Genomic DNA, 14,429 nt, shown 5'->3' with positions numbered 1-14,429 from the left:
TGAGGAGACTCGGCGACTTGGAGCTCAAACTCGCCGAGTATGATCGCGGCTATGGGCACGGGTTCAGGTCTGGACTCGGCGAGTCCAAAAGTGGACTCGGCGAGTCCACGCTGTTTAATGAAAACCTAATTCCCCAGGGTTTGGAGCCTATTTAAGGGCACTTATAGCCTCCCATTGCGGCTACCAGTCCCTTGAGAGAACCCTAAGAGAGCTAAATCGTTTTGGGAGAGAGGAACTCACTTTTGGGCCTTTGTATTCATTGTTTAGCAAGAAGAAGGTGGCAAGAGCAAGGAGGAGGTGAGATTCCAGCAGATCCAAAGTCCAGAGGCTTCATTTTGAGGTAATAGTTCGAACCTCCTTCAGTTTTAGGGTTGATCTTTAGAGTTAGGGTTTTCTAACCCCTTTGAAGAGTGATTATGTGAAGCAAATGGTCCCTCTTCGAGTTTGTGCCTTGGATCTGGACTCAAAGAGGTCCAGAGACCCTAACCCTTAGAGCTTTTTGGGTTATTATGGAGTTATTGGACCTAGGTTGTCATTTTTGGGACCAAATCTCCTTTTGATGCCTTGTGGGGGTTATACAAGCATCAAGTTTCGAACTTTACGTGACATTCATGCTTGGAAAGGCCAGATCTATGGTTTGGGGAAGCAGATCTAACCTCAGAAGGTCAATAGAGTTTGTGCATGGCATGAACTCGCCGTGTTGTTCTTGAGACTCGGCGAGTAGGGTTGGGGTTTCACGTAAATTGTTCAGCGAGTAGACTCGTCGGGTTGGGGGATGACCCAGTAAGTCACGGAGAGTCAATAGGGGGGTTGAGTCAAGCCGGAACTCGCCTAGTTGTTCTTGAGACTCGGCGAGTTGAGTCGCGGTGGCCCCGCGATTCATGCCAGGTGGAACTCGTCGAGTTTGGGAAGTACTCGACGTGTCGAGAGAGGATCCGAGGGAGTCAGTGAAAGCGTATAGACTCGCCGAGTCGCTCTAGTGCACTCGCCGAGTCCGGTCAAAGTTGACCGTTGACCATTGACCAGAGTTGACCAGTGTTGACTTGATAGGGTTAGTCAACCTTAGTTGTGAAAGTGTTAATTAGAGATATATTGTGTTATAGGAGGATTATAGCTCGGGGGATCGAGCGCGAGTGATTTCCGGGATTTGCGAGTTATCGAGATACGTGAGGTGAGTCTTCTCACTATACTTTACCTTGAGTAGGTAATCAGAGTTATGTGATAGAGTATTTGTATGCTATATGTATGTTATTTGTTGTACTGCATTATTTCTATGTGATTTATGCTGTGCATGCCTATAGAGTTGGAACCGGAAGGTTCACAGAGTTAGAACCAGAGGGTTCACAGAGTAGGGTCTACGGACCCACAGAGTTATAGCCTCGAATGGCTAATATGTGCTATGTATGGTATTTTGGGGAACTCACTAAGCTTGTGCTTACAGTGTTTGGTGTTATTTGTTTCAGGTACTAGTGATGACCGTGGGAAGGCGCCGACTTGATCAGTACACACACATGGGATTTTTATGTTATGAGATCTTGGGATTTTTATATGGCATGGATTGAGTTTGAAACACTGATGTTTTTATGAATATTAAACGAATTATGTTTTTATAAAATGCGAAAAATTGTTTTGAAATTTACGGTGTTACATTTTGTATGCTAGTTAGGATAATTCTTTGGAAAATCAAATTCCCAGTGGGTGTTGGAGTAACCTAGAGTGTATTGGAAGAGAATATGTGCTTAGGATAAGACCCATATGGGATTGGGCCCACTTTTGAAAATTGGGCCATTGGTGGGCCTTTATGGATCTCATAGTGTTGGGCCTTAGTTATGAATCTTGTTGGGCAAGGGGTAAAATGGTTAATTTACCCCCAAGTATGGATTATGGATCATGCTTTAGGACCCAATTGCTAATTGGGTGACATTTTGGTATTTATAGCTCGAGGAGTTGTCAGGACAACAGCTAAGGATTTCTTGCAGGGAGCTTCAGCATTCGAGGTGAGTTGCCTTCCCGGTATAAGTAGGTGGAAGGCACCAATGTCGGCCCACTAGTAGTTGTTTACAGTAGATATGATTGTCTATGTGATAATTGTCTGATATGCCATTATCTGTTGAGATTTATGTGCTTGTACGCTATGTTATTACATGGTAGTGGTAAGAGTGAAATAGTCCCCGTAACCGGTCGAAAGGACCGAAGGGGTAGGCCAGCACCCAAATATGCTAGGCAATATGTGATTTATGTGTTTATATGCTAGGATATTATGTGGTAGTGGTAGGGGTGAAATAGTCCCCGTAACCGGTTGAAAGAGACTGAAAGGGTAGGCCATCACCCAGACATGCTAGGCGGTTACCGGTTGGAAGAGACCGAAGAGGTAGGCCAACACCCTGATATGCTAGGCGGTTATCGGTTGAAAGAGACCAAAGGGGTAGGCCAGCACCAGGATATGCTAGGCAATATGTATTGTATGGTATGTGGTATGATGGGGGAACTCACTAAGCTTCGTGTTTACGGTTTTCATTTTTGGTTTCCAGTACTTCTTTTTCGAAAAAAAGAAGGAGTCAGCATGATCGCAACGCATCACACTATGATTTTCCATTCATGAGATCTTTGGGAGTTCTACTCTGATGATTGTTTTCTTATGGCATGTTTTGGTTATCGGGATATTGGTTTTTGATTGTGATATGGGATGGCACTATTGATGTTTTCACACTATCGTTTTTATGAATTACTTAATTAAAAAGAAAATTTTCAGTCATAAATTTTGGGATGTTACACTTTCAATAATGATTATGGAAACGATATAAAATTTCGAATTCTTTGATTCTTTAAAATTAAGTGAGGATATCCTGACTCCTGTAATCTTGTAGGTACGTTTCATATAATAGATGTGAATTGAAAAAATATACGAAAGGTGTCAGTTAAGAATGTGATTTAAATTAGGAAAAAACGAAATTTACTTTTAAAAATTATGATGAGGTTTAAATGAGTTGACTAGATTCATTTTATAAATGATATTAACATTAAATCAGTTAGTCAAGTTTTCAAATTTAATCAATATAATTTAACTTTATTTTATTTTAGGATGACATCATCACAATGATCTAAGGATCGAAATTAATCAAGGAAACATAATGAATGACCCTAATTATTGAAAATGATGTCATCAAGTTTCTCTTTTAATATATATAGAGAAAAGATGGATGATTGAGCTTCTTTTGTGTTTTATTGTAACTAAACAGTAAATTAGAAATTATTGGTTTTTGTATAACGGTGCGGGTTTTTGTTTAATAGTACGTTTTTGTTTATTAGTGGTAATTTTGTTTAATAATTTGTTACTTTTAATTGTGCGAGTTCTATTTTCTGGTGCGATAATTTAGTAAAACGGTTCTATTTGTTGGTGTTATACTTTAATATGACAGTTTTGTATTTTTTGATGCTATTGTATAATAAAGCGGTTCTTAGCTTTTGGTGCGCTTTGTATATTTTACCCGGATATTTTATGAGGCGGTTTGCAACGTTTTCTAATGCAGTTGTTAAACCATATCAACAAATAAAGTTATTTTATGATGTGATATTTGTTGGTGTAGTTACCCGCATCAATAAATAATGATAAACACGTTATTAAACCTCTTTGTACCAGTGTCAACAAACTTGGAACTTAATTTCTACACCATTAATTAATAAACTTCTAATATATAAAATGTTAGAAGTTTGTTATGTTAATTGAACATGGAAAATTGACGAGATTAGGTAGAGTTTCAAAGACTAATGTCACCGTCCAATTAAGACATTTTGGCAACGTTGTGTGGAAAATTAATTGGCGACGGCTATCTAGTCGTACTGCCCAAGTGTTGAAAATAACCAACCATTCGTTAGCTGCATTAATTACTAGTCAAATACACCGAAATTGTTATACGTAAACATTTTCTACCGACGGATGCATTTATACCCACTTCTTCAGGGCGACGTTGGTGGGGTATGCCTCTTCTATAAATTAACGCAATAGATGCCGCTAGACAATTCATATCCTCCATACCCATCCTTCTTTCTTTGCACTCTTCTCTAGATATTTAGAAATGAGGACAGCAGCATGCACGACAGTTATTGCAGTAGTAATTCTGGTGTTGAGCTTGACCGGATCCCAGATGGCAACGGCGGCCACATGCTCAGTGACGGAGCTGTCTCCATGTTTGCCGGCGTTCACATCATCAGCTACACCAACTGCGCAGTGCTGCGCGAAGCTGAAAGAGCAGAAACCATGTCTGTGTGGGTACATCAGGAACCCAAGCTTGAGATCCTATGTTACGTCTCCTAATGCCAGGAAAGTTGCCAGCACTTGTGGGGTTCCCATTCCCCAGTGCTAAGATATCATGAAAATAACAGACCTCCCAGTTGCTAATTAGTACAATAGTATTCCAATTAAGTTTGTATTGCTCTGTGTCTCAAGATGCTTGAGCTGCGAAGAGAGCAAGCTGCGTGTGTGTCCAATAGTTTAGGGATGGTCTTCTATTCAGTTGTCACTGGTTCTATACTTATTATAATAAAATGTGGCATTTGCAATGAACTTAGAATCAATGTTTGAATTTGGATTTTGTTTTGTCAAAAGAAGAATATTGCCAATGAAATAATAATATATGATAAAAAGAAATTTTAACGAATGTATTCATTATCAATGGTTTTAGTATTAAATCAAACTAAAGATAATATAATTCAAGCAAGTCATATTCCTTAAAGCATCTTTCAATGACCCTCCAATAAAAGAGCGTCATAACATTGTCATATCATCTCAAATCACTAAATAACATATAAACATTCGATTATGTTATATATACTAAAATTAATCCTCACTGTTTATAACCTTTTTAAATATTCATAAATACATCCCAGTTATTAATTGTGAAGTTTGTTTGTTTTAGGTTTTTGCCACGCCTCTTTTTCCAGTTTAACTCTTCTGGCCCCTACAGTTTCTTTTCCACGCTTGTAGTTCCTATAGACTCCATGAATCATAAGTGTTTGCCACGTGTGTTGTCGTTTTCTTGTCCACACGTCTTGACTGTGTCGGTGTAATTTCCAATCTTACCCTCTTCCTTTTCCAAGTTTTTGGGGATTCTTTTTTTGTTTAATCGCATTCTCCTCTGTTGGGATCTCTTTCGTTCTGATGTGATCAGTGTCGTTTTCTTGTCCACACGTCTTGACTGTGTCGGTGTAATTTCTGATCTTACCCTCTTCCTTTTCCCAGTTTTTGGGGATTCTTTTTTTTGTTCAATCGCATTCTCCTCTGTTGGGATATCTCTTTCGTTCTGATGTGATCAGTGTCTTTAGCTATAACGTCCCGAAAATACCAATACAAAATTTCATTTAAAACCATTAATTTCATACAACCACTTGTTTTAAAAACAATCAAAGTAAATGTATTTTTCAAACATCAGAGTAACATAAAAACAAATCGATGCAAAAAAAGCCATCGGGAAATGGTATATAATCAAGCCAGGCCATTCCCATTTGGAAGTGGAAGTACCTAAAAGTATTTAAACCACAAAACCATAAACACAAAGCATAGTGACTTTCCCTAAATATCACATACCATACATTGAATAGTGAATGCTATGTACCAACTATAGTCTTACAATCACTATCATGCCATGATCCACATCATGGTTTTTCTTTGCCATGTCGGGGGCCAAAACCCAGTCTTACAAACAAGTGTCAAGAGCCACCTTCTGGTCTTCCATGCAAGTATCACAAAGACAACTAGCATGCTACATATAACTGTCAGGGTCTAGACCCTGGTCTTGCATATAGATTGTCGGGAGACATATTCGGGTCTGTCATATAATTGTCAGGGGACACCACCTATTCTGCCTACATGGTATAGTGAAAAGACTCACCTGACTCATAAAGTCGAATATAACTCAACTCAATGCCACACCGTCCACACCTATTAAATATCCCTAGCCAACGAATGGGTTCTAAACAACACATAATAACCCACACAAGGTAAACCCTAAGTCTACCTTCTAAAGATAGAAATTTAACCAAAATTTAACCCATGCAAAAAGTCAATGGTAAAAGTCAAAGTCAACATACATCAATGTCAACCATCGATCCTCACGTCATGAATAGCCCTTGATCATGTCGTCAGAGCATACTCAACCTAATTCCAACTGGACTTGCTCCAACTCAGCCAAATCAATCACAAATAGCCTATTAGGCAAACCTCACGATGTGAACATTCCCCCGTTACGTCGTGAGCACTAAAAGACACAATAGATGTGGGCTCCTTTCATGGTCACGTCGTGACACCCTTAGTGTCACGTCGGGACTATAGTCTGAAGCATAAATCTAAAGATTTCAGTCCTTAATCCATCAAGTCTTTAACTCAAACTTTTCTAGAGGCTTAAGGGAACTCGAAAGGTCCATAAAAATGATTACTTTATGGACATACTGTTGGATTAGATGTCTAAGCCTATAACTATTATTGGTATGTATATATATATATATATATATATATATATATTAAAAGTTAATTATTATATGTATAAGATAAAGTCGATCGAATCGCTAGTAAGACTCATTCACGAAGCCATGTTATAACAAAGGTATAAGGAAATGGCCAATAAAATGACCGTTGAATAGGTGTCGTTTCACCCACCACTCTCCTGTGTGGTGGAGGGTCGTTAGTTGAACAAGTTCGATATGACATAATCAGATTAAAAGTATAATCTATAAAGTACTAGAACCTTATTTTAAAATCTCACTCTAGTTACTTTAGGAAAAATGTAAAATTATATGTTAATCCATGAAAACACACATAGGTTCTTCATGAGTCGTTAGTGGAGCGCGTGTGGTTAACCGGCATACTAATGTTGGGACTGTAAAGTTGAAATGATGGCACAACTCGAAAATTATTGTTCTGGATGGAGCTTGTGTGGTTAACTAGCACATCAATGTGAGATGATAAATGACCTTAAGGTTGTTAAGCGGGTTTGTATGGTTATTCACATCTTGTTTGTGATCCTCTGCATCCTAGTCACAAAAGTGAGAGCATAATCCAAGATTACACATGCCATTGATAAGATTCAATGAGTCTCAAAAGATATAAAAGTTTCATAAGATTGAAATTAGTAATAGCCTTACCTATCTAAAATAGATTCACAATTTGATTACGGCATCCCTCTTCAAAGTTCGAATTGAAAATATGGATCCTAGCCTTAATTTAAATTTTAGGTTAATAATTAGGGATTACAATCAACTAACTTGAATTCTTTCTTTTCCCCTTTTAGATGAGTTATGAAGATAGAAATGATCTTCCTCGTTCTTATGGAAATGGTTTTCCTCAATCTTCTGGAGATGCTCTTCCACATTTAAGTAAAGGTGAAATTGTCTTCCCTTTCTTAGGTCATGGTGGAACTAGACATTATCTCTCTTTAACTCTTCTACCTCCTCCTCCTATGACTCTCCCAACATCACATTTTCCTTAAATTGAAATAGACGAAAATACTGAAGCCATATTGGCATGTAAACACAATGATTGAAAATTTTTGTGTGCGCATGTTGTGAAAATGAAAATGTACATTGACAAAATGGGAACAATGGGTATTGAATTTCCGAAGTAGCAAGCCAATGATTTGGTTCCTATCTCGCTTCTTAAGTCATATGGTCAGTTTGTTGAAAACTTTCATATTAGGAATCTCGATGTTACCCTAACTGATCTTAGCGAGATGTTGATAATTGTAGAAGCATAAATGCTTAAGAGTACAACTAAAGAAGAAATGATTGAAGGATCTACTCCTAAAATAGTTTGATCATATGGTAAAGAGAAAGGCTCGTTCTAAAATCATTTCATATGTTGACCCCAATGAGTCCAGTTATCTTTACTGCAAATTCAAGGGACATTGGCAATGAAGCTATCCAAAATACCTGAAATATCTTAGAGATAGTGAGGTCAAGTCGTGTGACTCTACTTCAGGTACATGCATTATCTACCTCCATTGTTCTATAAGTTCCTAGTCATAGACTCTTAATACATGATGTGATGATCATATTTTGATGGAATTACACGATATAGGAGAAAGAAGGAAGCTTGAGCAAAGCAAGCTAAATCTGAACGTGAGAAATGGACTTTTGTTAAATGGTGATAGTCAGAATTTTGAGCTACTAATAAGGAGTTAGGATAGCCTTACTGATTTTCTATAACACTTCGGAGATGTCTATAAACATAGTTTTCTTTTATGCATTGTAAGGACAAGTTCTCATTTTATTTTATCAATAAAATGAAGTTTTATTATCTTATTTTATAGCTCTTTGCAATGACATTAATGAGTTTGTTTCTAATAATAGCAATATTATTTGTGGATGTGCTTTTTATAATATCGTGCTTGTGGTATTGTCAAATTTGACCAAGTGAAATGAAATGCCATTATCAAGTTTCAATTGCACAGAAACTTGGAGTCATACAATTGAAATTGGATGATGCGTGAGAGTTTTGTTCATTGGAGAAATTATGATACAGTCATTGTTCACATGTTTATGTGTGGAAATTGATAGATCAGTGGATATTGTACATGATATTATGAACTCTTTAGATACACCGCAATCGACTATAACTCTATTCGTCATGATTTACTAATGCTTCAGGCTATGTTTATAACTATAAGAATAAGCATAATTCTAATACTTTGAAAATATTCAATGGGTAGCAGAATAAATAGAAGAATCTTTTAGGTATAAAGATAAAAGATTCTCCAGTCTAAAAAGAAATGATAGTACTTTAGTATCATGTTTTATGATCTTAGTGATTGTGGAATTATATCACAATTGATCCTCAAAGAGCATCTTAGTGTAATTGTATGACTAAAAAGAGGAATGGGATATTATTGAAAATGGTTCGTTCAAGAAATGAGTCATACTCCATTCCCAATCGAGTTATAGAGCTATGCTCTAGTAACTCTAAATCATATCTTCAAATTCATTTCAAACTATGAAGGGTGATAACATGTGACATCCCCAAAATCTCGGCCAAAAAAGACCATTTTCATTTATGCTTTTTAAACATTTTCAGAGTAAATCCTTTTGATTTTAAAAGAGATGCGGAATTTGTTCCCAAAAACAAAACATGATAAAATAGATTTTTATCAAAACATTTTGTAACAGCCCGGAATCTCAGGTATTGTTAAATTATGTTTTTGGGGTGAGTTAAGAGGGGACTCGGCGAGTTGGAGCCTAGACTCGCCGAGTAGGACCGCAAACTTGGTCGCGGGTTCGCGACTGGACTCGACGAGTCCGGATATGGACTCGGCGAGTCTACGCTGTTTAGCGAAAACCCTAACCGTTCAGGTTTGGGTCGTATATAACGCATTACATGCCGTCATTGTTCGTCTTTTAGTCGATTGAGAAGAACCCTAAGCGGCTGTGGGCATCTAGAGCAAGATTGAAGGCCATTGGTGACTTGAAGAAGTTGTGGTGCAAGGAGGAGAAGAGTTTGGCTAAAGGAACTGCAAGGGATTCGAGTTCTGAGGTTTGGGGACACAGAGGGTGCGTTATTCAGGTAACATTTCGGATCATTTCTGTTATTTTGATGTGTGCATGGATCTAGGGTTTATGGAACCCATTTGGTGATTAGATGGATTATTACCTTGTTACCCAATCGAATATAACCCTGTATTAGGACCCTTAGAGGACCAGAAGGCCCCATGCTTGTGTATTTCGGAACCATACTTATCCCAGGATGCAGTTGAGCGGTTGCATGGCATGGACTCGCCGAGTTCGATGAACAGACTCGGCGAGTAGCTTGAAGATTAACTGGGACTCGTCGAGCCGTTCTTCAGACTCGGCGAGTTGAGTCGGGGTGGCCCCGCGATTCTTCCAGGAGTAACTCGTCGGGTCAAGGAGGATACTCGACGAGTAGATAGGGAATCTCAGAGATTTGGAGGACGTCTAGACTCGCCGAGTCGCCATGGCACTCGTCGAGTCCGGTCGAGTTGACCGTTGACCGTTGACCAGAGTTGACCTAAGTCTGCCTTCTTAGGGATAGTCACACTCATAAGATATAAGTGTTAATGAGAGATGTGTGATGTTATAGGGAGGTTGTAGCTCGTCGGATTGTGCACGAGTGATTTCAGGATTTGCTAGCTTTCAGCATTTACGAGGTGAGTCTTCTCACTATACTGTACCCGGAAGGGTTTGACTGTGTGACCGGAAGGTCAGCTATGATATGTGATATGTATGCTATATGTGGTAAGCTGCTTGTTATATGTGCTATGTATGTTATGGGCCGGAAGGCGATTATATTATGGGCCGGAAGACAATATGTTATGGGCCGGAAGGCAATATGTTGTGTGATGGACCGGAAGGTCGGCGTGGGTAGGACCGGAAGGTTTACCCAGCAGGGACGGAAGTCCACTGAGACACATGGACCGGAAGGTCAGGGACTGGAAAGGCGTATGTGCGTAAGTTGTATATTGGGGAACTCACTAAGCATTTATGCTTACAGTTGTTGTGCATTTATTTCAGGTACTAGCGAGGACCGTGGAAAGGCGCCGGCGTGATCGATACACACTGAAGAATGCTTTGATGATCTTGGGATTTTGACTATTTGTATTTGACAGAATACTTAAACTATTTATGCCTTGTTTTGAATGGAAATAAATATATTTTTAAAATGAAAAATTTGTTTGAAAATTTGCGTTGTTACAATTGGTATCAGAGCCTTGGTTTGAGGGATTCGGGTGCACCTTCGGGAGTAGCTGAACTCAAACCGAGGATTTGAGGAAAACTTTTTAAATAAAGGCATAAACTTTTGTAAATGGTTTTGTGGTGAGCAAGAAAGAAGCAGTGTGTACGATCAGTCAGCGCCCGAACGGTAAAGATCCCCAAAATACCTTACAATGTTATATGATATAAATTGTTATTCATGCTAGAAGACTAGGTATTCAGGATAGGACTAGAGTGGCCTGATTTGTGATGCCTTAGTCTAGGGAAGTTTGCCGATATGAGGTGCTTGCTAGTGTGCGGATAGATAGTGCATATCAGAAGTAGAGTACTCACTATCCGGAGTTTGGGGAGGAAGACTTGGGATGAATGCTGATGCGGTGTGGTCGGTAGTATTGGGCCCGTACCACCGAAGACACCGGGTCAGTGGGAGGCTCAAGTAAGAATCCCTGGATAACGGAGACTGAGTAGGGTTGCGTTATCGAGTGCGATTATACTCGGTGGAGTCTCTGATAGTTTTATGTTGTATTTCAGAGACATCATGGTTAGACCGCGCCACGGAGCGAGTTTGAGCGGTGTGAGTGACGAGGAGATTCGTCAGATGATTCACGAGGAGGTAGCGGCGGCGATCCGGGCTGAGATCTCGGAGATGTTTGGGTCTATTAAGACCACCCTGATGGAGACGTTCGATGAGCGGTACGCCGCATTGACTGAGGCTGCAACCGCTGCAGCTACCGCAGCTGTGGCCGCTGCTAGGCCACAGGGGGGTGACTCGTTGCTGTTCCGATAGTTCAGCAACACGAAGCCACCAGAGTTCGATGGGACGCAGGATCCGATTGCTGCGATGAGGTGGATCGCGGATATAGAGGGGTGCTTCTACACTTGTTCATGCCCGGAGCACCTGAGGGTACGGTTCGCATTGAACCAGCTCCGTCTGGGAGCGAAGGACTGGTGGAAGTTCATGACGGCGAACTTCACTTTGGCATAGACTACAGCAGTAACATGGGAGGGGTTTACTGCCATGTTCAGAGATGAGTATGTTCCCCCGGTGGAGAGGGAACGATTGGTTCAGGAGTTCTTAACCCTCAAGCAGGGTACAGATTCTGTTGCGGTGATCACGCGGAAGTTTCATGAGAGGGCGATGTTCTGCCCCGAGCTGGTGTCCACTGATCAGGCTCGGATGAGCCGGTACTTGGGAGTGTTGAGGAGGGATATCCGGGAGTTTGTGTCAAACTCCACTTACCATACTTTTGCTGAGCTTCAGGCGAATGCCAGGAAGCACGAGATCGAGTTGGAGACCCAGGCCAGGGAGGAGGCCGAGTCTCAGCGGGTGAACCGGCGACCGGCTTAGTTCCAGCCGGCAGCCAAGCGGATAAAGTCCGCCGATGCGAGCAAAGGAGGTTCGAAGGGTCGCACTTGCGGAAAGTGCGGCAAGGGTCATGAGGGGGCGTGTCGATCTGGTGCTTGCTACAAGTGTGGCAAGGAGGGGCACATTGCTAGGGAGTGTCCCAAGGGATTTACGGTTTGCTTTCATTGCAACCAGACAGGCCATAGGAAGGCCGAGTGCCCTCAGCTTCTTCAGGGATCTGCACCTGCTGCCGGAGCTACTGCGACTCGACCGGTGAAGGCCGAGGCCCCGAGGGCTCGGGGAAGAGCCTTTCAGCTGACTGCGGAGGAGGTCCGCGCTGCGCCCGATGTCGTGGCAGGTATGTTGTAATTCATGTATTTATTTTAATGTCGAGATGTTATGCTTATGTTATTATATGCGTAGGTACTTTCCTTGTGAACTCTGTGCCTGCCTTAGTGTTATTTGACTCGGGTGCGAGTAGGTCCTTTGTGTCCTTAGCCTTTAGTCAGCATATCAGCGTTAGTCGTGAGTCGTTGAGTCGACCTTTGAGAGTTTCTATAGCTGACGAGAAAGTGATTTGTGCCACGGAGGTTCTTCGGGGATGTGTACTAGAGATTTTCGGGGTTGAATTCCCGATTGACCTGATTCCTATTGCGATGGGTGATGTCTGTGTCATCGTGGGCATGGACTGGTTGAGCCGATTCGGCGCTGTCATCGACTGTGAGCGTCAGTTGGTGACTATACGAGACCATAGTGGGGGAGTTCTTTCGGTGTACGGCGAGGGTACCCGTTCGGGATCAGCTTTTTGTTCGGCCGCTAGGGCGAGGCAGTGTCTACAGCAGGGCTGTAAGGGTTTTGTGGCGTATGTGATGGATACGCGGGAGGTTTCCGAGAGACCGAAATTAGTTGAGGAGGTCCCTATGGTGCGCGAGTTTCCAGATGTTTTCCCCGAGGAGCTTCCGGGAGTACCTCCTGTGAGGCAAGTAGAGTTTGGTATCGATCTAGTTCCGGGGGCCGCGCCTATTGCTAAAGTGCCTTATCGTCTTGCACCTCCAGAGATGCAAGAGTTGTCCTCGCAGCTCCAGGAGTTGCTGGGGAAGGGATTCATTCGGCCGAGCAGCTCGCCATGGGGAGCACCTATTCTGTTCGTCAAGAAGAAGGATGGTTCACACCGGATGTGCATTGATTACCGGGAGTTGAACAAGTTAACGGTCAAGAACCGTTACCCGTTGCCGAGGATCGATGATTTATTCGATTAGTTGCAGGGAGCATCTTGGTTTTCCAAGATCGATCTGAGGTCAGGGTACCATCAGGTGAGAGTGCGGGATGGGGATGTCCAGAAGACAGCGTTTAGGACGCGATATGGGCATTATGAGTTTGTGGTGATGCCTTTCGGGCTCACCAATGCCCCGGCTGTGTTCATGGATCTCATGAATAGGGTATGCAGACCGATGTTGGATCGGTCAGTGATTGTATTTATCGACGACATTCTGGTGTATTCTAGATCTAGAGAGCAGCATGAGGAGCATTTGAGGGAGGTCCTCGAGGTATTGAGGTCGGAGAAGCTTTATGCAAAGTTCTCCAAATGTGACTTCTGGCTGCGGGAGGTCCAATTTCTAGGACATGTTGTCAATCAGAAAGGGATATTGGTCGATCCGGCCAAAGTTGAGGCGGTGATGAGTTGGGAGGTGCCGAAGTCACCTTCTGAGATCAGGAGCTTCCTTGGGTTGGCAGGGTATTATCGGAGATTCATCAAGGATTTCTCCAAGATCGCAGTGCCACTCACCAGATTGACCCGGAAGGGTGTTGCATTCTCATGGGGGCCCGAGCAGCAGACCTCCTTTGAGACACTTCGCCAGAGGTTGTGCGAAGCCCCGATATTAGCTCTCCCAGAAGGGATGGAAGATTTTGTGGTATATTGCGACGCATCGATTTCAGGACTGGGTGCAGTGTTGATGCAGAGGGGTCATGTGATAGCTTATGCGTCGAGGCAGCTGAAGCCTCATGAGGCGAGATACCCTACGCATGATTTAGAGTTGGGAGCAGTAGTGTTCGCTCTCAAGATTTGGCGTCACTACCTGTATGGGGTTCGATGTACGATATATACGGACCATAAGAGCTTGAAGTATTTGATGGATTAGCCCAACCTAAATATGTGTCAGAGGAGGTGGCTGGATGTGGTCAAGGATTATGATTGTGAGATCCTGTACCACCCAGGTAAGGCTAATGTGGTAGCCGACGCGTTGAGCCACAAGGCGGAGAGCACTCCATTGCGAGATGTATGCTTGAGACTGACTGTGATGACTCCTGTATTGGACGCTATTCGTGGGGCACAGGCCGAAGCGGTGCGATCAGAAATGCAGAAGAAAGA

The 14,429-nt window shown here is 42.0% G+C and overlaps 1 protein-coding gene across 1 annotated transcript; it reads left to right on the top strand.

Annotated features, from left to right (window-relative positions):
• Window positions 1-4,010: 4,010 nt before the first annotated feature.
• Window positions 4,011-4,564, top strand: LOC145070346 (non-specific lipid-transfer protein 2-like). The gene has a single exon (XM_079017281.1). The coding sequence runs from the start codon at window positions 4,077-4,079 to the stop codon at window positions 4,362-4,364; it is 288 nt and encodes a 95-aa protein (XP_078873407.1). The 5' UTR covers window positions 4,011-4,076; the 3' UTR covers window positions 4,365-4,564.
• The last annotated feature ends 9,865 nt before the right edge of the window (window positions 4,565-14,429 follow it).

Source organism: Lactuca serriola, chromosome 8, assembly GCF_051521515.1.
Source record: "Lactuca serriola cultivar US96UC23 chromosome 8, Lser_US96UC23_V15, whole genome shotgun sequence".
Classification (NCBI taxonomy): Eukaryota; Viridiplantae; Streptophyta; class Magnoliopsida; order Asterales; family Asteraceae; genus Lactuca; species Lactuca serriola.
This window is presented reverse-complemented; position numbering and strand designations above follow the sequence as displayed.